The 27,655-nt window shown below is 35.9% G+C and overlaps 1 protein-coding gene across 2 annotated transcripts in view; it reads left to right on the top strand.

Moving 5' to 3' along the window:
* The window catches only part of LOC128871932 (homeotic protein antennapedia), a 122,901-nt gene that overhangs the window by 82,497 nt on the left and 12,749 nt on the right, over window positions 1-27,655 (top strand). The window contains exons 2-5 of one of the 2 annotated variants that reach the window (XM_054114116.1): window positions 3,711-4,027; window positions 4,098-4,992; window positions 5,697-5,735; window positions 5,969-6,185. In XM_054114116.1, the coding sequence (XP_053970091.1) occupies window positions 4,390-4,992; window positions 5,697-5,735; window positions 5,969-6,185 (859 nt within the window). In that variant the 5' untranslated portion in view covers window positions 3,711-4,027; window positions 4,098-4,389. The remainder of the gene's footprint in view (window positions 1-3,710; window positions 4,028-4,097; window positions 4,993-5,696; window positions 5,736-5,968; window positions 6,186-27,655) is intronic. The other variant, XM_054114118.1, reaches the window with a different exon arrangement.

The following is a 27,655-nucleotide window of genomic DNA, read 5'->3' on the forward strand; positions in this document are numbered from 1 at the left end:
AGGGTGTAAGCGCCGATTATATATTAAGGGTCTTTTAAAAGTGAAAGTTGAAACTTGTTATGAAAATGGTCGGTCTTTACACATCGAAAAATTCGTGATTTTTTTGGAGAAAATAATCGACCGAATGAGGCGACAATTCAAAGGTTTTTCCAAAAAAACTGGTTCTATCGAGGATAGAAAAAGGAATGGCAGGCCAAAAACTGGACGTCCTGTTGAGAATATTGCTGCTGTATTGTTGCTGAACAACCTTAAACATCGATATGTCGACTTTCTCAGCAAACAGGTATTAATGACTCACCGTTTGGCGGATTTCACCTGTAGATGTCGTCATTGGAAACATTTAAATTATGTTATTTTTCATATATAATTGTGAATTGAGACGTATTCTGAATAAAAAAGAGGTTGTCTGTAAAGTCGGTTTACTGACGATAGTTTAACGTGACAACGTCATAAGAAAATACTGATGTAATGGCTGCAATTTTCAAAACAAAATTTTAATTTTATTTGATTGGTAGATATTTTGTATGGATATAGAGGAGGAGGTAAATGGAATCGCAATGGAATAGGTCAAGTTACATACATACATACATACATACATACATACATACACAAACCTTAAAAATGACGAAACATTTATCAAATTCATGAAAGATATCGTCCCCTTAGTATTAAAATAGCCTATAAATTGTTTGATGTTTTGAGAAAATGAATTTCAAACTTTTTGCCGAAAGTAGCTCTCACTCAAATCTCGTTATGTCTGTAAATATTTATTATTTTTTGACTGACATTTTGAACCACTTTGTGGAACTAGAATTTGACAAAATTTTGACCACATATAAAATCGACGATGGAGAATCCAAAAATTCAATAAAAAAATAATAGCCTATGAGCACATAGGCTATTGTTATATAATACTAAGGGGACGATATGTTCAATTTCGATTGAGCATCAGACGTTAATAAGTCAACAACACTAAGAGGCAACATCATCGATTTGCCTTTTTCAAGACACTTTACACTCGAAACACTCCCTTTCATTTCCTACTTTTTCTATCATCGTCCTATTCTCAACAGAGTAATGGTTCATTACCATGCACACAGGAAGAAGGCATATGCAAATATAAGTATGTGAATTTATATACAAATGCGCATATACTACATACATATACATATATATATATACGCTCACTTAAGTAGGAGAGAGCAAGATGTCGAGCGTTGTGCTCTTTGTCGTTCGTTCAGCGCTTTCGCTTGCAGTTCATGCAAAGTAACGACCATGAGCAAGATAACGACGATTGAGCAAGATAACGACGAATGAGCAACGAATTATAAGACGTTATCACGTCAAAATAGTGAAACTTGATAGAATTTAAAGTTTTTTATTTAAAGCAGTATCTTTTAAAAGACCCTTACATACATATATGTCTGCGTGTAGTTTATTTTTAGTCAAAGAGATATTGATTCATTCAAACTTGACCTTTTTGTTAGAGAGTTAGAGAGGTTATGTGCTCTTTATTTTCTTCGTCTAGACCGCTGGTTTGCAATTCTCATTCGACATAGAAAATATTTATAGAAAGTGAAAATGTAGATAATTTTCCTACAAAAACTGTATAAGTTTCAAACTAATGTTTCAATTCCTCTGTTTATTCAAAAAGATTTTTTCAATATTCCAAACTTTTCAATCAAAATTTTTAGATAGTTTCTGAGTATGCAGGGTTTGAGTATGCATTTAAGATTTTTTTTTCTGGCGGTCGCTTTCTCACACAGATTAAGCTTTAAATACAAGAATGTGCCGTGAATGTGCTCTTTGATATTCATGGCATATCGGACAGTGTTATTTGATTATCATCATTACAGAAATTTTTATTATTAGCTCTAAAAATAATGAAATATTCCTTAATCGACTGCAATCAGTTTAATTCCAATTAATTTAACTTCTTGGCTATTAAAAGCTAAACGTCAGCTAGAGCCACCGAGCTCAAATTTGAACATTTTCATCTCCTGGTGATGTTATAATGAAATAATTCGTTCCTACGGGGATTGCCTTTTATTTACATCTCCTTTGTTCACCTATGTTACAAAACATTCCATTCTTACGAAGGTCGTCATTTATATTTTGCGCCCAATAATGAAAACACAGTAAAGTAATAATAAAAATGGCTATATCGTTGATCGAAATATTCTCCATGGAAGTTAATACACATCTACATTCGCTTGAAAAAAATTTCAAAGCACTTTTGCTACAAAGAAGGAGTTATTTAAAGGCTTCAATAGTTTCTTCAGGTGTTGAAAGACATTGATGTTCATGAACAAAAATACTATACATGACCATGTGGTCATAACCAGATTTTCCGAAAAACCAACTTTATTTGAATTATGCTCGCCTTGGAACACGCATACTGTCGATTGCTGTTTTGTTTCCGGATCTATGGATCTATGTTTCATATATGATAAATACATCGATCCAAGATTCGTCACGTGTTACGATGCCATAGACATGCTTTGAACTACCGCGGCTTAATTTCTCTAACATTTCTTTATACCAACCGCCACGAGTTCTTTTTTGGGCAATTGCCAAATCGTGCGGTATTCAACGAGAACAAGTGTTTATGTAATATTGAGTGTATGCTAGTACCACTAATAGTCAAGGATACAACTGTCGCGTGATATTTCACATGGCGATCTTGAGCTATTAATTGACGCACAACGTTGATTGTTTCTGGCAAAACAGCCATTTTTGAACGGCTTTTACGAAATTTATCCAGCAAGGATCGATGGCCACGTTAGAACTCGCTGTACGTTTTACAGTGGCTAAATGCAGTGCTTCAACGTCAAAAGTCGAAGTAAGTTGATCAATGCACTCTTGTATCGATGGTCCATGTCGAAAATCGTAATAAATCATCGCACAAAAAAGTTAACTAGTTAATTCCAACTTTGGGGTGAGATTAATTTTTCAAATCATTGAAAATACTTAATTTTTTGATAAAAAGATCGAGTATCGATAAAAATATCATCACCTGTAAAATTGCAAACGCGCAAAATATAAAAGGCGATCCTCGTAAATGCAAAATTCAATTATAATTACAACGGCACTTTCTTTTTCAATAAAACCGATTTAAAAAAGGTGATTTTTAGGTACTCGTTTGTATTAATCTATCCCACTGTATCTGTAAGAATGATTTTATGACTGGAAAGTATCACCAATCACTCACAGAAACACCCATAAGAGCAGGAACAATAAATATTTAAATATAAATACATATTGTATTTCAATTGAATTTTCAATAAATTTTTCACAGTGCACTTCCGCACTTTAAAAGCAGCCGAAGTATTAAAGATTAGCTGGAGCATAGAAATAATAATTAGTCAAGTTGCCCAGCATATGTGCCACAGCATCGCTTTTTGGCGAAGATCACTCTTTTGATATGCTCAGAAATATCTGCCGTATAGTGCCAGTTCTGATCTTGGAGTGCAGCAAAGTGTTGGCGTTACTCGTAATGATATTATCATAGGGAGCACTTTATTTATATATATTTATTTAAGAATTATTTTAAAAACTGGTTTAAAAAAAACAACAACAACTGGGGTCTAACGGGGTGTAAACACATTTATACATACATACATCAACAACATATTTGCATATGGATGTACATTTTCAAACTTTCAACATCTAACTAACCAATTTTCTTCTCTTTGTTATTTTCTTTTCAGAGTTTCACTTCAAATCGAATCAAAACTTTTTATTAGTACGAGTAGCAGTTAAAGCTAAATTTTAAGTAATAGGATCAGCCGATATTCAATACCAAATTACAAATTACTAAATTTGCAAAATTATTTTTGGAGGTTTTGTTTACTGACTCACAAAAAGGAAAACTGCAAATTCGTAAGGATAATTATTGGTGGCGATAGAACAACTCAACTCAAAAAAAGTAAAAAAACTCGAAAAGCAGAATCGCAAATCATTTTTATACCTCAAACACTTTAACCTAAGGACAAATTGTATATTGTACTTAAGTGTTCAGATTTAAGTGAGTAATTTGGAATTTACATATATTAAGTCTCGTTTTTATGACTTTATTTTATTTATTTGCCAAACAGGTTAGCATCTACGACACTGCGTTAGTTTATTGTTGCGCATAGGTAACTGTAAAAGCTTAAGAAGTTGTATAGCTGAAAATCAAGTAGCTCCAAGCATCTATACAGCCAACACAATCCCAAATCCGTGCTGCTTAATTCGTACATCCCCAAGGCTTCATCAAGGCGCTTCCGACAATTCACTATTCAATAGCAAGCAATCAAGCCGGCGAAGCACCACTCGCAACCATAGTTACCCTCAGTTACCATAAACTCCGCCGCCACGTTTACTACAGACACAATAGAACCCTTCAATATGACAATGAGTACAAATAATTGTGAAAGTATGGCGTCATACTTTTCCAATTCCTATATGGGGCCCGAAATGCACCATGGTCACTATCCGGGCAATGGTGTCACCGATCTCGATGCACAACAAATGCATCACTACAGTCAGCATCCAAATAATCAAGGCAATATGCCTTATCCGCGTTTCCCGCCCTACGATCGCATGCCCTACTACAATGGCCAAAGTATGGATCACCAAGGTTATTCGCGGCCCGATAGTCCCTCCAGTCAGGTGGGTATGCCACAACAGCCCCAAGTGAATGGTAGCCCACTGCTTCAGCAACAACAGCAACCCCAGCAGCAAGTGACGCAGCAACAGGCGCAGCAGGTGACGCAACAGCCACAGTCGGCGTCTCAGCATCAACAGCATCCGCAAGTGACGCAACAGGTGACACATCCAGCCCAACAGCAACAGCCTGTTGTCTATGCCAGCTGTAAATTGCAAGCAGCCGTGGGTGGACTTGGTATGGTGCACGAAGGCGGCTCACCACCCTTAGTCGATCAAATGGGTGGACATCACATGAACGCGCAAATGACACTGCCGCATCATATGGGACACCCTCAAGCACAGGTGAGTGGGGATATATGTAACTACTCACATACATATTTATTAGGATTGCAGTGAAACTCACCGTTTAGTACATATGTATATTCGCCTGTGTATTAGCACAAACTATGGATTCTTAGAATTTGGTCTTGTCTGCTGCATTCAACCACTTTACGGGTATGTCTCTAGTTCCTCTAATCTCCCTTTATTGCAAGGGTAGCCACACAGTCTAATAGCGGTCGCCCCTTGGCAGGCAATGTCAAACCTCCGAGTGTATTTCTGCCATGAAAAAGCTCCTCATAAAAATGTCTGCCGTTCGGAGTCGTCTTGAAACTGTAGGTCCCTCCATTTGTGGAACAACATCAAGACGCACACCACAAATAGGAGGAGGAGCTCGGCCAAATACCCAAAAAGGGTGTACGCGCCAATTATAAAAAAAAAAAGTCACACAGGCGAGCGTTGGTATTAAAGGGTGAATGTTTCACATAAAATATAGTATTCTAGGGCCAAAGTAGTGGAACAGATATTATTCAAGGAATTTAGACTTCCAAAAATCACTAAAAACTACGATATTTTCCACCTTAAACAAATAATCAGATCATACCCCATATGACAGATATGGAATTCGTGTATAGAAAATCTGATTTGAAAAAATTGCATGCCTGTAAAAAGCATTTTCTTATGGAAATTTAAAGCAAATCAATTTTTTATGTTTTCCAATATCGCAGTTGGGTTACAACGATGTCGGAGTTCCAGATGTTAATGAGGTAAGAAGGATCCTCAATGATCGATGTTGTAGTAAAATATAATAAATGTAAATATATTTTTTTAATTTGAAATAACCCAACAAAAATTCAGATTTTTGTACAATATTTGTGTGTTAACATTACCGGATATGCTTGTGACTAGTTTTGGTTTAGTACATATATTTTTATTTATGGTATGAGATTAAATATTATGAATATTTTTATAAATAACTTTTTGTTACCTTGTCCAAAAGGTTCATCAAAACCACCATCAGATGAGTATGTACGGTCAACAACAGACTGGCGTTCCAACCGTTGGCGGTCCACCACAATCGATGATGCATCAAGCGCAAGGACCACCTCAAATGCATCAGGGACATCCCGGACAACATACACCACCATCGCAAAATCCAAATTCGCAGTCATCAGGGATGCCATCACCTTTGTATCCCTGGATGCGCAGTCAATTTGGTAAGTGTCAAGGAAAGTGCCTCAAAAAATTCCATGAAAGTATTAAGTGGAATTTTTCCTTACTCATTCAAGTAAAATGTTGTGAGTACTGTAGTCGAGTAGAATCGAGTAGTGTGTTGAATTATGGTGTGCATGCAGCGACTCATAGTAGAAAATGGTAAATTTCTAAATTTCTCTTTTCATTTTGTTAGTCTAATTGGATTTGGTGTAAATGTTCGATTTGGAGATGTTAAAGCGAAAACTGGTTTGAGTATTAGGTTAAGGAGTTGCCATTATGGAAATAAAGAAATAAATTGTATATAAGCCAGTAACAATGTTTTCATAAAAATTCTGACAACTTTTACACCCTCTGCGCATTCCTCACCAAGAACGATAAAATAGAGACTTGCTCTGATGTCAGAAAATAGATAGTACGAATGGGAGGTAAAGAAAAAGTGCTAGAATCTAATACAATTGCACGAATGATCCAAATGGAAAGCAAATTTGCGAACGTTTGTGTAACATTTTGGAATAAATAATATTTATTAGTTTATTATAAAAATTAATAGGAGAAATAATTAAATAAATAGACCGTGAATATACGTAGTAATCCGCAGTTGCCTAAGGGAAAAGCTGGAGACCAAAATATATAAACAAAATCGAAGTGGCTTTGTGTGTTTTCTTTTCGTTTTTGACATCACATCCAAGCAGCTGCCGTCAAACTCGAACCCATAATGATAGCGGACCTTTCAGCACGCAATCTTCCATTCTATCATTTATTCCATTCTTGATTCCTTGCACAATTGTTAAAATAGAAAGCTATTAGAATAGGAAACCCGTAGATGTTTGGAAATAAAATAAAAAATGCGACCATCTCTTTTAAAAATTAAACCTATTCTACCGTTTGGTTTTGTATAAATTCTTTACAACAAGAGGAAATAAATATTGGGTTGGGGAAAAAGAAATGTCGTATTTGTGATCGAAATTTGATGCTTTATCTAATGTACTTAGAATTATCCGATTCAAGTCAAATATGTCCCGTTTTGTTCGCAAACTTGTTGCCATTCAGAAGGCAACTTAATTATCCCCCCTTTATAAAACCTTCCCTCCTTATTTGCAAAAAACTCAGACAACCAGTTTTCGCAAGCCTCTTTTGAGACCAACTTGGTATCACCAAGGGCGTTTTGCATGGACCGGAAGAAATGATCGTCACTTGGTGCCAGGTCCGGACTATATGGTGGGTGTGATAGGACATCCCATCCGAGCTCCCATAGCTTCTGGCGGGTCATCAAAGATGTGTGAGGACGAGCGTTGTTCTGGTGGAACACAACACCATTCCTATTGACCAATTCTGGCCGCTTCTAGTCAATCGCCTGCTTGAAACGGTCAAGTTGTTCACAGTCGATAGCCATAGTTGAGCAGCTCATAGTGGATAATTCCCTTCCAATCCCACCAAACACATAGCAAACCCTTTCTGGCGGTCAATCCGGGCTTGGCGATGGTTTGGGCCGGCTCCCCGCTTCTCGACCACAATCTTTTTCGCTTGGCGTTGTCGTACGTGATCCAGTTTTCATCGCCAGTCACCATCCGCTTCAAAAATGGGTCAAGTTCGTTCCGTATTAGCAGAGAATCGCAAGCGTTGATTCGGTCCAAGAGATTGTTTTGCCTCAACACGTGTGGCACCCAAACATCCAGCTTTTTTTGGAATCCAATCTTCCGCAAATGGTTCCAAACGGTTTTGTGGTCTACACCTAGTTCCTGAATAATCGAGCGAATGCTCACATGCCGGTCTCTTTGGATAATTTCGACGACTTTATCAGTCTCTACGACGATTGGCGTACCAGTACGGGGTGCATCTTCGACATCTACTACACCAGAACGAAATGGATCGAACCAACGCTGTGATGTGCGAATCACAAATTTTTGCCGGCGCCTTCGTTGCATTTTTACCTCTAAGATAGTAAAAACGTTAAATATGACGAATTTCTTGCTTGGTGGACTCGATCTTTGACGCGCTATAACTTAAGATTGAAACGTACGATGACAACGCTGTCAAAGAGACACTTGTAGTACAGATTGTCGTCTTCAAATGGCCGTTTTGTGTGACCCGATGCAATAAGTGCAACGCAAGATATGTTTAAATGTCGCGCTCAATTGACAAAATACGACATTACTTTTTCCTCAACCCAATATATGTGTATGCAGTGTGGGGGGCCATCTAGTGTTCAAAACTTGAAGCTAGCTTTAACCGAGAAGCAAATGATTTTTTTTATTTGAAAGTACAATCCTTGTACCGGAATACTATTTCATTCAGATGACTTCAACGGCTGGCCTTGCAGTAGGCGATGGGATGAACCCACATATTCAACACAGCAAGTATGTGCGTGAAATGTTCAATTTTTAAGAATGACGACAAATTGATGTGCTTGGTGATCTTGCACACTTTCAGCAGCATATTTTTTAGCAACAATAGCAATTTTTTTGACTTGCGCACTGTACCTGCGCGAGAACGTCTTGTTTTATCCAATAGCGATACAATTTCACGCTAATATTTCACAAATTACAAGGAAGGAGATCTGCCGAAGAAAGTAATTCTCTTGAAGTTTCGGTATGTAACTCACCATGTTGCTAGTAAATTTTTAATACTTCCTAACATTATTTAAATGTAAATCCATCACTTTCGTAGACCGCTGATGTTAACCTAACTCTATGTCTTAATACCGATGTAATTTACTTGTCACGTTAAAAACAAGTATTATTTTAAGCTTGAAACGGTGGATGGCCCACCCTATATACGTATGTATACTGTAAAATTGGCGCCTACATCCTTGTTGAATGTTTGGATGAGCTGCTCCCCTGACTTCTGATGTTTTATGTCGCCCCCAAACGGCAGATGGAGAGAAAAATTCTGCGTAAGATTTTTTGACCTTTGCACGTTGGCAACGGCGAATATCGCAGACGATGGAACAATGAGCTGTATGAGCTTCACGACGACATAGACATAGCGCAGCGAGTAAAGCGGCTACGTTGGCTGGGTCATGTCGTCCGAATGGATACAAACGCTCCGGCCTTGAAAGTATTCGATGCGGTACCAGTTGGTGGTAGTAGAGGAAGAGGAAGGCCTCCTCTGCTTTGGAAAGATTAGGTGGAGAAGGACTTGGCTTCACTTGGTGTGACCAACTGTCGCCGGTTAGCATGAGAAAGAAACGACTGGCGCGCTTTGTTAAACTCGGCCAAAATCGCGTAAGCGGTTATCGCGCCAATTAAGAAGAAGAAACGGTAGATGGTTTTTTATGAGAAACTTTTCATCACATAAACTAACTCGGAAGTTTGCTATTGATTCCTATTACTTCTATTTCGGTGGATTTTAAACCTGGGCTCAACCGAATGTATTCACACAATGATTACGATGGCTGGCAAGTGAAGATAGTGCCCCGAAAATATGCCAATAATTTCAGCACACCCTGTGGTGTGTTTGAGTTGTGATTATAAGAACTGGTAAACCCTGTCGGAAATAAAGTTTACCGGCTGAGAAACTGCTGGTGACGTGCATTGTAGGCAGGATCGGATTTCCCATTTTCTAAATTTCTAAACCACATTTCTTTTTATTTTTAATTGTGTATATTCTTACATATATTTTTAACGAGTGTTTCGCGTCTTTTGTTACATCTATGCTACGTAACGTAACCAACGAATAGAGGACTCGCAAATGATCTTTGCTTAGAAGAAAGAATTAATGGTAGTTTAGAGTAATTCCAACAAAATTTTACAATTTAGAGACTAAAAAATAGTACAAAAAACGGGTTGGGTACGTAATGCTGTATGATACAATATTCTGTTTACAAAATGCTGTATACAAAATTCTGTATTTCAGAATTCTGTAAAAAATATTTTGTATTGCCGAAATGCTGTATTGGCGAAATTCTGTATTGACGAAATGCTGTAAGTAAATGATAAGAAATTCAACAAATTTTATAAAAAAAGTGCGCACTTTTTTTCTTCAGTTTCAATAGAATCCACCGTATTTTTGCGTAGAACTCCTTTTCGCGTGGGCGGCCTTCGGCGCGTGGGCGGCCTTCAAAAAAATAACCCTCATCAGTCCAACTCCGGCTACGCAATCCACCGTATTTTTGCGTAGAACTCCTTTTTTCGTTGACTTTTGTCAACACAAAATTTTTTCAATACAGAATTTTGTTAATACAGAATTTCGTCAGTACAGAATTTCGTCAATACACAATTTTGTCAATACAGGATTTTTTTAAGACAGTGCAGAATTTTGTTTTTACAGAATTTTGTAAATACAGAATTCTGTAAATACAGAATTTTGTCACTGCAGAATTTTGTTACGTTAATTTACAGTATTTCGTACGAAAAGAATTTTGATATACAGCATTTTGTAGGGATCCCACAAAAAACAAAATCAAGTGCTTTACTTCTACTACCTGATCAATGTGCCTTGATTCATACATACAAATACATATAAATATAATTTATAAATATCATTCAAAACCAGGAATTATAAGTTATAATTTTCGCGGGACAGTTTTTTGGTAGCTAAAAATAAGAAGTTTTACGCGAAAAAAGTTTCGTTATATATATTTATATACATATATAATTATGTATGAGTATTTTCAAAATTTTTTAAACGAGCTTTTTCCATGGCCGGAATACACTCGGAGGTTTGGTATTGCCTGCCGAGGGTCGGCCGCTATTAGAAACAACTTTTTCTATCATTTAGTATTTCAAACCCGGAGTATCGAATCCGTAGCCAACTCTAATCCTTTCGGCTACGGTGGCCGCAGATTACAATTTATTCCTTTGAAATATTTTCAATGTATAGCTTGATTTTCTGCAACTGATCAACTTCTTTCTACATCTCAGCACATTCCACCACTTCAGGAGTAGAAACATTTGCCTAACGGCATAGACCCTTACTTAGTAAAAGTGAAAGCAGCATGATACCTGTATTTGCAAAACTAGTGACATGACCCAGGGGATGCGCTCGCATTTGGCGTAAAAGAATGCTGCGTAAAATACACAATAAGCGGGCTAGGAAATCATGCAAATTAACAACAGTTGAAGCGGTTAGACGCTGCGCTAATTCTGCAAAATCGGAGTAGAACTAATTTGCCAAAATGCAAATATAAACACAAATGGGATTTTCTACCATTCGAATACTTTGTCCTTGGTGTTGACATCAATTAAAAGGATTTCGACACTTTCGTGACAAAATACATTTTCTCTCATTATACGAAGATAAAAGTGAAGGTTAAAGTATTGAGTATAAAAGGAAAGGTTTTAATGCAAAGACTTGTGTACCTGTCGTGCTGATATTGTATTTTCGGAAATATAGTAGAAGATATTTGAGCTCTTTACTGGCATTTGCAATTTTCATCTTTACTTACAAACTGAGCACAAACATATGTAGGTGTACCTGCATATCATAATTCGGTTCACTAAAAATGGTTGGGATAAACCGATTTTCCAATGTGAGCGAAAAAGGCGATGCCTTTCCATGATTATGTGGGCCACCTTTGCTGAATAATATAAGGACTACTGGAGTGAACCTTGTCCAGCCTCAATTTTTGGAAAAAAAACTTGCTTTATTTGTTTGTATTTGCTTTTTAATATTGTTGCTGTTTTTATTTGTATTGCAATCGCCTGCACCGTCAGCCGCCAGCCGCTAGCCGCCTGCCGTTGTATTGGCCGTATTTTTTAAGCCAGATTGAGATGTAAAGCAAAATTGATTACCGCCATTAGTTACACGTTATGTGCAATGGATGCCATCAATTTATTAATCTCTGGAACACGGTTTGCGTATTTTTTCAACTTCGTTTCCATGTCTTTCTAAATGTTGTTGTGGTTGTCGCTGTTGCTGCAACCATTTCTGGCCATTTGTTGTTCGTTTGTTGTTCTTGGCATTCATTCATAGTCCAAGCTAAGTTGTTGCCAATTCTGTGCGATATGTTGTTGATGTTATTATTGTTGTTGAATGCGACTCAGGCGTTACCAGGCCAGACTTTTGCTAGCCTTATTTTATTAATCCTATTTCTTTTTTCTCCTTTGGCTAATTCGTTGATTTTTAGTACCACACGCTGAATGGAATCGCCGTACAGCCGCTGTATCGTTCAATACAGAGACCTACGATCAGTCTGTTTATAAGCTCTTAAATAAAAGGTTCAACTTTTTGTTATTACAAAGGACTGGCATGGGGCATGATGCTGTTGTGTGAAAGGAGAGAACACGCTTAGCATAGTAGCGTTTCACGATGAGCGGTTTATACTTATTGCACCTTTATATGTACGCTTACTGTGAAGATGACTTAAAGCCAATATATGATCCTGTAGAGTGCACTCCACCGAACTTTAGAATGCTGGTACTTTTTAATAATTCCAACGACTTGTGGAATTTTGGCAGCAGTGGAAAGTGCAAAGGTGTGTAAGGGGGAAAAATAGTGACGAGATGCATAGTAGAGAATACAGTTTATGGTCAGTCTCCAAAGAAAGTACCTCAGAGAACGAGAGAATACCTCAGAGAGACGTTTGAAAGGATATATTTTAGAAAGCAATGTTTTGTTAAATAATGAATTAATGAGTTATTATTTTTCAGCCAGACGTTAATTGACAGCAAGAAGAAAGGGTTTGCATAAAGAGCTACAGCGTACCTAATGGTATATCTAGATATGTAATGCGCGTACACGAAAAAATGATCCCCTTCCTTTTTTGAATAAAAGAAATGAGTATAGACACTAACCGAGTAGGGTATGATTTTCCGCAAAATGGAAATATTCACAATGGCGCAGGTCCATTTTTTAACTTTTTCAAAAACGCTTTAAAGAATGGCGGTAACTGAACTCAAAATAAGAGAAAAAAGTTTTGCTCACTTTCCTCGATAATCCAACATTAACGCAAAAACGTAGCAAACGCGAATGATACCATGTTGGCAAAAAGAGTTATTGAGTGAAAAAGAGTACTTAAGCGAAAGAAAGCAGATATTTCTGTTCAACGGGTAAAAGGTTTTGGACGAAGGAGTGGTCCAGTGGGAAAAAATCTCCTGAGATTAGTGAAAGCACATTTGAAGAGGAACTCGAACGTGTCTCCAATTCGCCAAGTTATGCTCAAAAATGTTCTGTTGAAGTCATTGAAGGTACAAGAAGCTCCGATAACAATGAAGAAAAGGAAACATAAGCCAAAACTCGGGCCCGCCATTCGTACGAAATTTGACTGTTGCATAATAAACGACAATTTAGGCAATTACCTGGTCAACAGTTCTTTGTCGCGGAGAGTAAAGCCTAAGTGAATAAGAAGCTAAGAATACACAATCAATCAAAGTATACAAAAATTTTTTTGATTTGGCACGATTTTCTTATGTGGGAAAAGAAGTAACATTTTTGCTATACTGATTCCATTTTTAAAGCAGCGCAGTGCTTCTTTTTTTTTTTGACCTGATCTCGCTAAAAATTGATTCCTTGGTACAAAGGCAAGGGCATGCAAATTGTTACCAAACAGAGCAATTCACCAAATTGTTCAGGAATAAGTTCCATAGAGCGATACGGTGCAATGGTTAAGGGGGGAGCCTAGTTTATAAGGTCAAAGAAATCAATTTTTTTTTTTCATTTTAAGCGATTCCTAATATATTTCAGAATATTCACTTAAAGTTACAGAGCCTAATTCTCAATATTTCCATAGATACAAAGCCAAAGGTAGGCGAGCCTTAGGTAGTTACGCTGTGACCGGACAGCTATAGTACAAACTTTATCTTCTTTTCTCGACTTTTCATTTTTATGATTTCTTTGAATTAACGTACATGAATAAAAAAAAACTAATGAACCTTTTGAAATGAATCAAAGCTTGTTCCCTTCAGTATTAAATTCTCTTCTATTTGAACTAACAAAATAGATAAAAAAAATGTTTCAAGATTTTTATACCAAGTTGAAGTGAATTTTTTTTTTATAGAAAGGCATTTTTTTCTTTAAAACCTCCAAAAAGTTGAAATTTTGGAATTTCTCTCAGTTTTCTTAGTTCATCTAGAATAAAAAATCATGATAATTAGAAATCCATGTGAATTTTTTGCTTTAGATAATAATTACGAGCTGTATCTTGTACGCCAGTTGGAAACTCCAGCGTTGCAGCGCTCTACTAATTTCTATGTTAAACATTTTTTTCAACTTATTTTAACCAGTACAAAAATTTGTTATACTTTTTAAATGTTCATTAAAAGATAGAAAAAACTTTGCAGTGCTAAATCAATTTTTTCCATAAAAAAAAATCGCAAAGAGATGCAATTTTTAGACCTCATAAACCAGGCTCACCCCTTAAATGCAATTTTATTTATTTATTTATTGAAAAGAGTAATAATTATAAATAATTATTCCACTTAAAGGTAAGAAGAAAAAGTAACAAGCACTGGCTGCTAAGGCCTTCGGCTATTGTTTTAAATGGTTAATACTATATATAAAGACGAGAAAAGGAAATAATTATATTATATTAGATTTATTATACGCTAAAAATAAATTATATCTACACTGGAGAAGATGAAGATAGTACAATAGGAGGTATGTGGAGTTAACCACTACTATACACACCAGATAACTTAGAAGTCTATGAAGTTAAATTTTTAATTTAGAGCAAGAAACGAATTGGTTTATGATACTAATATTATTTAAACACCGATGATCTAATATTTTGGATTCCTTAACATATATCCATGAAGTGCGATACGGTGAATTCGCTAAATCCACAAAACGGGCAAGGGGGTTTCGGCAAACCATTTAGCAAATACGAGAGGGTTGAAATTGTATGGCCAATTCCCAGACGAACAACGGTCTTAATATTCTGGCATGAAGAATTTGACGGGTATTGGTTTTTCGATCTCGAGAGATTGGTACGCCTTACCAACTTTTTTATATCTTCTGGATGAGTGTATTCGAACATGTACAATGGCTCTTTGGTTGCCTCCTTAGCTCTCCTATCGGCCTGTTCATTACCTTTGATGCCACTGTGACCCGGGACCCACATAAGTTTGATTGAACCTTTTTTTTGTGTGAGCATGTTGCGCATTTTTGTTATTACTGGAGAGTTATTAGCTGGGTTCAGAATAGCTTCGATTGTTGATTTGCTGTCACTGCATATTATATATTGATGGGTTTTTTTGGGACGCAAAGTGTACCGCCTCAAGTAACGCAGCAGCTACGGCTGTGAAAATTGAGCAGTAACTTGGTAAAACTCCAACGGTTATAGTGGTACCTATTTCGTTTGTTACGGCAAATGAAGTACAGGTATCGGTTTTAGATCCGTCAGTAAATAACAGGTCCCAGTCTGATTTCAAAGGAGAAACAGTTTCAAGATATAATTGTTTGAATTCATCGTTGTTAGCAAAAAACTTTGCTAAGAATGAAAATTTGTTTCGCCAGAAATAGAAACAATCAGTCTAGTCAGTCAGCAACCGCTGATGGAAGGCGTCAAAGTACGAACTTTTTTTTAAAAACTCTCACACCTGAATTTCCGTTTCTTGCGTCAACTTTTTAGAATATCAGAAATATAAAAAAAAATGGTTTCGTATTTTTCTGATGAAAAATAACACTAAATTGTTTTATGTACGCTGCTTACTTGAATTTAAGACTTTGGTCGGGGTCGTTTAAAGTAAAGGTTAAACTAATTTTCAAATGTATTTTGATGTTTAAATTTTTTGTAAAATGTGTGTCAAAGTCTTTAATGTAATGTTAGAAATAATTTCATACTACGTTTGTTTTATTTAGATTTTAAAATTTTGGCGGTTTGAGCTACGCAGTTCCACACTCTACCTGATGAGCAATTCAATATTATTTTCTTGTTAAATTTAATATTTTATATTTTGCTTACTTTAATCCACTTTGCACTCCTACTTAACACTTAACACTTTGGCCACCACTTAATCATTTGCGCATTAAGGAAAATGATGTGGCATCAACAAATAAGCAAAAAAGAAGCAAACAAATTTCAATGTGCATTTGATCCTTTCACATCGCAAATAGCTGTCATATAAATTGTATTATACCCACACTCTTTTTATATGTAAGCTGGCTAACTGAATTCGTGACTCATCTTAGTCAAGCTGTTGCACTAAACCAAAAATCTCAGAGTACATTCAATGAACTTTTGTAAATGTATATTACTTTTTGTATTTGTTGTTGCATATTCTATCACGACTTCCGGCCTGTGCATGAACATTTGAAACTGTATCTTAAATTGTTTGTTTCCATTTCTGAGCCGTTCCCTTCTGATTGTGGGGAGTAGTCGGGCAAAAGGTGCGAAAGCGTCTTCAATTAAGATGTAAAACTCATGACCGCAACAACACCAATAACAATAAACACAGCTTTGGCATATCCATTGTCTGCTATGCGTGAGATAAATAGCATTGCTTTGCATGACCATTGTTGCCTTAATCAGCTACAAGGCGAAAGGTGGCAAAGAGTTAGTGGCGGCAGTTTGGTTGCAGGATTATGCGCGTGCATTGTTTGGTTAATGTTGTTTTGATATTTTACCTTGTTGGCTATTTCGTTGGACAAAAACAGCGGTTTTGTAGTTTCTATTTGAATCATACTTCAGCAGGATAAAAATGTTAAATTAATTTGAAATTAGGAATTTGTGCGATTTGTATGCAATTCTTGTGGTTATATACGTAAATACTTCGATTTGTGTAACTGTGCAGTTAGAGGAAAAAATTAAAAATAAACATACTTCTTTTATTTATTTGTTTATATATTTACATAACCATGATTGTAGTTGTCGTTGTCGTTGTCGTTGTCGTTGTTTGTTGGCAGGTTGCATATTGTGGCGCTGATTGTGATCATTTCTGATAATTTAGCTATAAATAAAATCCACTTCACCAACGAAACAACAAAACTTCATTCGTTTCTCCGTCTGTACATTCGTTTATCCTTCCGTTTCCGACCATATTTTGCTGATTCCACACAGTCAAAAGCAGTAGCTGCGACTTTGGCCACAGCGAAACATTTTCATACATACATATGCAGTATATCCTTTGGCTGCGAGGTGTTGCCGCTGCTGCTGCTGCTGCTGCTGCGCTTGGGTCATAAATTTTAGCGACATTCAACAAATTTTCGCAACAAGTGGCTATCTTCACCTTTTACTGCTGTTCAGCTGAATTGCTAGCGGCTGGATTTTGATTTTTCATAGATATCTTATTTGCCAGTAGCACTTGACGTAGGGTATATTTTTACCGCATTATAGCAAATTCGAATTTGCTCATTTACAAATTCATTCATTTGTTAAGAGTTTATGTTTGTGAGATATAAATTCGTTTAGCTCAAATTTTTGTTCAATAACCCCCATAATGACAACAAATTAGTTTCAGATTTTTCGACAATATATTTTTTTCTATTATTCTATATTTTTTTGATAGTAAATATTGCACTTAACTTTGTAACTTAACGTAATTCACGATATTTAATTTGACTCTAATTGACATCATTGTCAGGGTAGTAGATGGAAATTACTGTCCATCAAAGCGAATTCACGAATTTACTAAAATCGCCAAGCATAAGAATCTTACCCACCGCAAAATATTGTAGTAAAAATACGTAACTCGCATTACACTTTGCTGAAAATAGTTTGAAGCTTCAGACGTGTAATGGCCCCAAAGCCTTCCACTATCAAACTACTCCAAAACACATTTTCTCAGATTCACCTACTCACACAGTCGAAATGCATTGCTTCTACATATTTACTCGTATATTTAATGCCTGTAGGTGCATTGCTTTGTATCCTTATGAAGTCTCATATAAGTTACAAAGTTCATTGCAACAAAGAAATGGAAAACTGAAAAGACTAAACGAAAAACAATGATCACCTCCGAATACTTGTAGAAATATTCAGCCACACGGAGAATGCAACGTGGGTTATTGTTATTGCCGCTCCTACAGTACTTTTACCAGTAAATCCTTTGCTTTCCTCTTTTACTTAAACTTTTCAGCGATTTCCACCAACATGCCCCCGCTTGAATTTTCTTACGATTACTTTGATATTGTTTGCATTCTCTTTTCGCTTTCTTTTTTACATTTTATTATCTGGAGTTCTGCATTGAGCATTTTGTTAAGTTGAGGATTTTGGTAAACTACTTTTCGAGATGCGAGTTTCAAGTTGTGTGTTTTGTACCTCGGGCGAGAGGCGGCGTTGCAAAACGTGCTGCAAGACAGGACAGCTCAGACAGGAACTACTTAAGTGGGCGATTGCAAGCTTATAAATGCTGTCTAAGGTCCTTAGACTAGAGCGGAAGAGCCCCGGAAGCTAACTTGATGCCAACAACGACGCTCCGCTGCTATTGTATGTATGTATATGTGTGGCTAAGTGGATTGTGAGAATTGTGAATTTGAAAAGCGTCTTTTGGTGGGTGCTGGGTGGGTAAGTGTTTAAATTAAATTGGCTGACTACTGAAAGAGTAAAATGTATAGAATTAGTAAAAGTTCAATGGAAATTGCTTAAATAATTTTAGTTTTATATAAATAAAAAAGTTTAATTCATATACAATTCGTTGTAGTGGAAAGTGTTGTTCGTGGCGTTTCGGCTTGGCGCTCACTTCAGACCTTTAGTGATACAATGAAATTTAGTTTTAAAGGTTGAGCAATTTAATAGTCAACAATTTTTTGTTTTTAATTTAATAAATCCTAATCTGATATACTTATATAGGTATGTAGGTATATGTAAAGGGTGTTTGTTTTAGTGGTTAGGTTTTCAAGTTGGCACTACTTTTTTCGTAGATGGTCTTTTTGACAACTGTCACTTGATTTATGCTCAGTTTGGTTTGCCATTTCATAATGAATAGACTTACACCTGAATAACGTTTGCAAATCGTGCAAATTTGGGCCCAAAACGAGATGGCCACCGATCCCGATTTTCACAAGAAAATTTTGTTCAGCGATGAAGCTCACTTTTGGTTGAAGGGTATGTCAATAAGCAAAATTGTCGCATTTGGAGTGAACATAATCCACAAGCCATTGCTGAGACGCCGTTACATCTTCAAAAAGTCACTGTTTGGTGTGCTCTATGGGCAGAGGGAATCATTGGTCCATATTTCTTTAAATATGAAGCCGGCCATAATGTTACAGTCAATGGAGAGCGCTATAGAGCCATGATTAATGACTTTTTCGTGCCTGAATTGGACGATGTTGATGTGGACGACCTTTGGTTCCAACAAGACGGCGCTACATGCCATACAGCCAACGCAACAATCGATTTATTGAAGGAAACTTTTGGTGAGCGCATTATCTCGCGCCGTAGACCTGTGGCGTGGCTTCCAAGATCGTGCGATATAACACCGCTGGACTATTTCTTGTGGGGCTATGTGAAGTCGCTTGTCTACGCAGATAAGCCCGAGACGATTGACGTCTTGGAAGAGAATATTCGGCGCGTTATTGCTGACATACGGCCCCAATTGCTGCAAAAAGTGGTCGAAAATTGGATCTCTCGGCTGGAATTTATTCGAGCCAGCCGCGGCGGCCACTTGCCCGAAATCATTTTTAAACCATAATGGCAAACCCTTATCTTTATAATAAAGCTAAATTCTTGGCCATAACATTAAATTATATACGTTTTATTTCATCTTGAAAACCTAACCTGTAAAAAAACACCCTTTATATTTCAGTATTCAGTCTTTCGCACAATTTATTAGTTTGTACGCAAGAAGGATCTTTATTATAGGTATATTTACACCTGTATTCTGTGCACCTTCCAAAATAGTAAGATATTGACAATTAGTAAAGATTTTTCTCACGCAAAATGTATTTTTTTGTATTTATTTATTTATTAGAAATATAATTAGGAATAACTTTATTACGTTATGAAAAGTGCTAGTAGCTAAGACTCTCCTCCTACAGCATCTTGTTTTTCTGTGCAAATATTGACAAATCTTGAGATGTAATACAAAGCCATTGTGAATTGTATTGCTCATACATAGCAAATCTTACTGCTTAGACATTAATGCTTTCAACCCCTTCCTATCTAAATACAAATTAGCATTCAACATTATTTGGAGGTGGAAGTGCAAAGCTCAAATATATCTAAATATAATCTAGTTAAGGTGGAACGCATTTTCCTTTAAATATACGAACATACATGTGCATACCCTGATTTTATAAAATTTTCTTTCTCATTCAAACAGGGAAGGTTTGTTTTCTTTACCACAGCCGCAAACTTCTTGAAAGGGACGGCTGGCTTACGGGCAAATTGAATTTGTTACCTACACATTTTTAGTAGTGGTTCTGCTCCAGAAAGTTTAACTCAATCAGAACTCTTATAGTTGGAGGCAAGTTTTTCGATAATCGCGCATCAACGAGACGCCGGAAAATTTCGCAGGTTGAAAGAAAATTTTGCATAAACGCGTTATCACTCAACTAAAATGGGTCATTGGCATACCGCAAACTTCTTAAGTAACGTGCACGAATCTTTTTTCGTAATTATACTCTTTGTATATATAATATTTTCTTTCATTTTCACAAAATAATTTACACAACTTTGAAAAATAGTCACATCATACAATGGATTTGTCAATGCAATTATTTTGTTTGCGATACAGAATATCGATATCTTGGAACATAAATAAGCAAGATGTTGAATTGGCCAAGAGCACGTAATAAAGGGGTTAATATAGTTTCGCTTTAATTTTGATATCAATAGCTTTCTTGGTTGATGTCAAGACCGCAGTTTAGTTGACTAAAGTAGGTTACTGTGGAAATAATTAGTAGGCCAATAATAAATAAATTTAGATGAATACCAGATTTCGGTATTAAAATTTTTATGGAGGGCATGACTCTTTAGATTTTAATTTCTTAAGTAAAGATGTCTTCGCAATTTGGTTTTTGGAGACTGGCGCATTTTACTTTTGGAGTACTTCAACGTGTAACAATTAAATTCAGGAAATATGTCAATAAAACCCAAGCAATTTTGCTACAATAGGCGGCCGCCGTAGCCGAATGGGTTGTGCGTGATTACCATTCGGAATTCACAGAGGGAACGTAGGTTCGAATCTCGGTGAAACACCAAAATTAAGAAAAACATTTTTCTAATAGCGGTCGCCCCTCGGCAGGCAATGGCAAACCTCCGAGTGTATTTCTGCCATGGAAAAGCTCCTCATAAAAATATCTGCCGTTCGGAGTCGGCTTGAAACTGTAGGTCCCTCCATTTGTGGAACAACATCAAGACGCACACCACAAATAGGAGGAGGAGCTCGGCCAAACACCCAAAAAGGGTGTACGCGCCAATTATATATATATTATATATATATACAATTTTATTATTCGCCTTCACAGAAGAAGTGTAAGGGCGCGATTTGAGGCTTTGCTAGAATGTTTTTTTCGCTCAGCTCTTGGATAGGCTATGTTTCAAAAAGTGTTCCAGATATACGTAAAAGAGTGGCCCTGAGAGCACTAAAATGAGACTGATATAGTTACTACAATATGAGTATCCAACAAAAGGTATTTTAAAAGATTGTATTGCAACAAGCTTTAAGGAGTTCTCTTTTTTAATATCATTAACTTGAGGTAGAAACGCTTTCAAATAGTTCAGTAGCTTAAAGGCTATATTATACATTTCACAGAATATTAAGATTTAATTTTACCTGGGTCGGCACTTAATATCAATATGAGAAATTGAAATGGGAAAATAATATGGGTATTCAACAAAAGATATTTTAAAAGATTTCATAACCAAAATACTTCAAGCGGCTCCCACCTTTTTTAATAAAATTATTTCACATAGTTCAAGAGCTAAAGAGGAATATACAATATGGTTATCATCTAAGAGGATATTTAGATTTAATTTTATCGATATTGCCACCTAAGTTCAATATGAGAAATTGAACCAGGGATTAAAGCTAAATATACAAATTATAATATCTAAAAATTCACTCCGAATTCACTTCCATTGTGATTTGGATTGAATTTGTTTTCATTAAAAACTATTTTTTTGTTTTATTACAAGTTTTTTAGAACATTATGCGTGTACTTTTTGTAAATAAACAATTGCAAACCTATAATATTATATTAATACTAAAATATTACTTTATTTTGCAACCGAAAACCAAACCTTTATTTATAGGTATTAGTAAATAGAGCCTGCTTGAGTTCATGCCAAGGTTGCCGATCAAATTACACGGTGCAACACTGAAAAACTAGCGTAGTTGACGCAATTTTTGTCCGATTATTGAAAGTAATACATTAATTTCTTCGTTAATAAATGCACTCAAAGAATATTAGCAAACATCTTTAATTTTGTTGTAAAATTATGCAATAAAAAATTGTTAAAGTTAAAAAAATGATAAAAAAAAGCACTTTCTCCAGGTTTAATCAAATAAAAATCACACCTAACTAGTTTGAATAATTAGTTGTTGTACATCATTTGAAAGGTCTGACAATATCCTTTTCAAAACATATAAAATATTGAAATTCGGTGCAAAAATGACTGAGATATCCGTAGATTACCGCGCAAAGTCTGAAAAAACGGTTTTTTATATATATAAAAATTGGAGGGTACAAAAAATATAACAAAAATATTTTTATGCATTATTCGACCATATAAACAACCTACAGTGTGTAATTTATCAGGTGTATTTCGTTTTTTTTTTTGTAGCACAGTGTTATAGTTGTGCTTTTATGGTTCTAATGTGAGCATTTTTCATAAGAATTGGACAATAAATATGAAACAGTTTATTGTTTCAGACGTAACAACAAAATACGTGTATTTGCTTGTTATTTATAAACAAACTGGGATACAAATTTTCCCATCTGAGTTAGTGGATTTACTTGATTAACCTTTGGATTTTCTATGTTATACCAAAACCTAGAACGCCACACGTACAAGGAAAGCACAAATAATTTTTATATCAGAAACCAAAACTTCTAATGTTCATAGGACAATAAACTTTCAAACTTGATTTCTCAACATTTTCATTCTCACGCATTCATGTACAAGGGGGTTCTGGTACGAGGGGGACGATATTATATGTAAATTTTTTTTATTCGATGAAATATTCATTTTTTGGTTATTTCGATAATTTTATATATCGCCACCATTGGCTTAAAACAACCAATTCAATCAATACTATATCCAATAATTTCTGTGGTTGCTGTCAATATTTTCCCGGCTTATTAATAACTTTCGGGGTTGTTTGATAAGACATAAAAAACTAAGGAAACCCAAACACCCAGCTGATGACAGCTCTTCGGGCATTAACGCCAAAGGCACCAATAAAAAAGAATGATGTACACATTAAAAGCAAAAAAAAAAAAAACACCAACAACAAAATATGCTTAAAACTTTTTTTCGCATCTTTTTCTGTTTTATTTTTTCGTCTATCCATTTTTTGCGCTTCCGTTTCCGTTTGACACTTAAGTGTGCGGATCAAAAGATAATTTGCAAGATGCGTGAAGATTTTTTAAATAAATTCAAACGAAAAACTTTTGTCCACTACTCGCCCCGCATACCATATTGGTTTGCTGGCCGTTAGCCACATTCCCGAGGCTTCTGGAAATGAAGTGGACGACAGCAGGATTGGTATCGAAAAAACAGTCGCAGGAACTTTTGGATTTTCATATGGTGCGGAAATCTAACGCAAAGCGCCGAAGGCAATGCTGAAGCTGTGAGGAAGGGGAGGGACTTTGAGCAGTAAACGAGTGGCTGCAGTTACAATATGTACAAAGAGCGGTAAAACAACCACAATACAAAGTGAAGTTGGTTTTTTATGCAACGCAACATTCGTCCAATGTCCTTTGGGAATGTTGAGGAGCTTTTGTTTTTGTTATGCTTCTGCCCTCACTCGGTCTAGTGAGTGATGGTCATGTCGGTATGCATATAATTCTCTGTGTGAGTGAGTATGATTTTCTATCCCAATCGCATTGCTTTCCTGTTGTGCTTTACTTAACTTGTTTGTTTGTATTGCGCTACTGCGTTTTTTTTTTTTTGTTTTTTTGTTTTTTTATGAGTTTTTGTTTTGTATTATTTTGTGAGCTTTGAAAGATTACCCAAATTATTCATACCACAATGAAAGAAGTTTAGCTGATGTGATATGAACTCAAGCGTTGTTTGACAGCTGCTGCATGCTGCCTAATGTCCTTTTCGTTTCTTTTTTCTTGTGATGAAATATTGGCAGGCGTGGGCAAGCAACCGCAATTTAGGAGGCTTAATAGAGATTTTTCTTGAGCACAATACAATTGAATATGGGTCGATAAAACTAATATCAAAAGGCATAGAACGCATAATGGTTTGAAGTTCGACTTTGTTATCAGTTATTTTTCACAACTGAGCATTTTTACCAATACCACTTGAGTATTATCGAAACTAATCTTGAAAGTGTCCAGTATTGTATGTATTATGGGAGCTTTGTACGAGTATGTATGTAGAGTGACATGCCATGGCATGAGTATAAGTTTACAACTGAAATTTCAATAAAATTTTGCAATGTGATTCCCCAGTGTATGGCAACCAAAAATTTTTCTAATATTTTCATTTGATACTGTGGCTGAATTTCTTTTAGAATAGATCGAAAGCTACACTCAGGTACATGCATGTATGTGAATGGTTATATTTCACTCCGTGGGCGAAGTGGTCTATGGTATACATATAAACGAAAATAGAAGAATCCCCATGGACACATAAATGGCGGCTAACTGGCCTTTACTCCATTTCGTTCAACTAAATGTCAACCACACAACGAAGAGACCACCTAACCCACCGACAGCTAACAAAAAAGTATAAATTTTATTTTCGAATTTGCACCAGCAACAAAGTTTCCATCAAAATTGTGGAATATTAATATTTTTTAGTTTTCACACTGACTCTCACATGCCTTATGTCTGATGCTCCGCTATTTTTTCTCAGCTTACATCCAGCAAGAAAAAAGTTATACTGAGGTGTGCAAATGCAAAAATTATTTGATAACTTGATAGCGGCGTCGCTGCTGTTGGGACGTATGACCAATCAGCTACGGTGGTGGACTTTGACAGTCGTTACAAACTCTGACGTGTTGAATGTGGAGTTTGTAAGTAACCGTTTGAATAATGGTGGAAATTTCCTGTGGTCATCAAATCTCCAGAAGCAAAGCATGCTTTTGTTCTTAATTAACTAAACAAAAAATTGTTGTTCATCAAATTAGTAGTGTCATTGATGGCGCTCGTTTTTTGTACCTTTTTCTATAACTCGTATTATATGTGTACTATACTTGTACAATATAAAAATGAAGAAAATTTACGAATTTACGAAACGAATGTAAATAATAAAGGAAATGTGTTTTTAAGGCTTAAACTTTAATTTTCTTCTTCTTTAACTGACAATTTTTTATTTTTTTGTGTTCATTAATTTCTATTTTTGCTGTATTTTCTGTTGGTAAATATTAGAAATAACAATTAAACCCATAGCCAACAGGTCATTTTTAATTCTTATCCCCTCCAGTTGGGTTTAATCTCAAGGGATAATGCAACATTTTTCTCCCCATTTAGTTCTCGTTGTATTTTGTTAAGTTTCAGTTTTTTATTTTTATTTTTGTTGGTTGTTCCCATTTTAATTTGGGATTTGTTAAGCACTTAAGAGGGTTAACAAGTCAGTCGAATAAAAAATAAAAATAAAAACAAAATGAAATGAAATGAATAACTAAATACCATGAAAGGATATTAAAGCACACACACACACACACACACTCAAATAAATGACAGCAGCACTGCCCAGCTCAACTCTATGTTTTCCCTGCCGCTGTTTTCTTCCATCCGTGGCCTTACTCATCAGCGAAGCCGCGTTAACACCATTACAAATGCCGCCTTTCAAAAATGTTGAAGTCAGATAACCAAATGATATCCAAATTATAATATAACTCAGTTATCGGCCACAACTATACGAATTTCACATGCTGAATAGTCGAAATAGTGGTACGGGGAGAAGAAAACGGAAAAAGGGGTAAAGTCGATTCATTAGCCGCCAACGAGCGAGTGCGAGTGAAGCGATGGAATGTCTGAAGAATATCTATGCATGTACTAAATATATATATACATATATATATATATATATATATATTATATATAGGATACGATTTGTAGGTATATATGCATTCATGCGTGTACATACAGGGAATGAATGCAGCCAGTAAATAGCCAACAAATAGAGACAAAAAATCATAAGAGATACTTTTTTAATTCATGTGTATTCATATGTATTCGTGCGCCATGTGTGTTTGTGCATATGACTATTTATACATACATATATATGGAATGTTTGTGCAAACGTCCATGTGTAAAAATGGTTCGAGTATATTTGTAACCCCGGACCCATATCAAAACATTTGACAGCTGACTAAAACATGCCATGCGAAGCCATCTTCCCTCTTCCATGTCCAATATCCCGTTGCGTTGCTCGAACATTTGGTTCCTTGCATTCAGTTGAGCTCAGAAAGAATATAATGCGGCAACGTTGCGTTAATTCTTCTCGTTCATATGTGTTGCACCTAGAGTCTGACCGTTCGTCTGTCATGAGGCTTTGTATCAGTCGGCTCTGTCTTGTGTCTCGCCCTATCCAGCGGCCAATTTCATTTCCATTTTTGATATTTTGAGTTTCAATTTGTTTGTAAGTAATTCTAAGTTGGTGGTGCCATGGTTGGCAAGTGAAAGAGTATGGCGATTTCATATCAATTGACCACGAAATGAGATTTTCTATAATTGCAATGAAGTTGAATTTATTTTACTATACTTTCAGCTGCTCAAAAAGTCTAACGGAAAATATTTTGTAGACTTTATAAATACTTTGACTTTTAAATGCTTATCTTTTAATTATAAACCCCATATTTTGTGTACACCACCACAATAATTTATAAAAGGAGATCCTCTCCATCTTGCTACGAATGAATTTTATGACTATTTTGGCAGTTTTCCATAAATATTTTTGCTTATTTAAAACACTCATTTGCGTAAAGTTAGACACCTTCAATTAACCAATTGCACCATTGCGATTCTGAGATTCTTTACATTTCTCTCTACAGGCTGGTTCGCTGCGTCATTTAATGATGAGCTGGTGCTTTTCAGCGTGGACTTGATGACATTAAAAATACCACACACGAACATACTTTTTTGTGAGAATTAATAAATTTACAAACATAAATAACTTTCTGAGCGAACAACAAACTACACGCGGCCGGATTGAATAAGTGTGCAAATCAACAAACACCTCTAGTAGATATATACTTACACATCCATTGTATACTACGTGGCACTAATAAGCGCAACGTGCCATGTGTAGGTTCCCGTAATTTCCGCAATTAAAAAAACATTTTCGCTTTGAAGTTTTTTCATCCATGTTGTACTTGAACAATTTTTCTTCGAATGCTTCAAGCTTAAGGAATTTAGTTTTTGCTGGTGCAATATATTACGGCAATGTCCTCAGCCGGTATGGATGACAAGCGGTTTCAGTAATTTGACCACCACAGGTGCTTTCAATGGGCAATTTTCCCCACCGGCCAAT

This window comes from Anastrepha ludens, chromosome 2, assembly GCF_028408465.1.
Source record: "Anastrepha ludens isolate Willacy chromosome 2, idAnaLude1.1, whole genome shotgun sequence".
Lineage (NCBI taxonomy): Eukaryota > Metazoa > Arthropoda > Insecta > Diptera > Tephritidae > Anastrepha > Anastrepha ludens.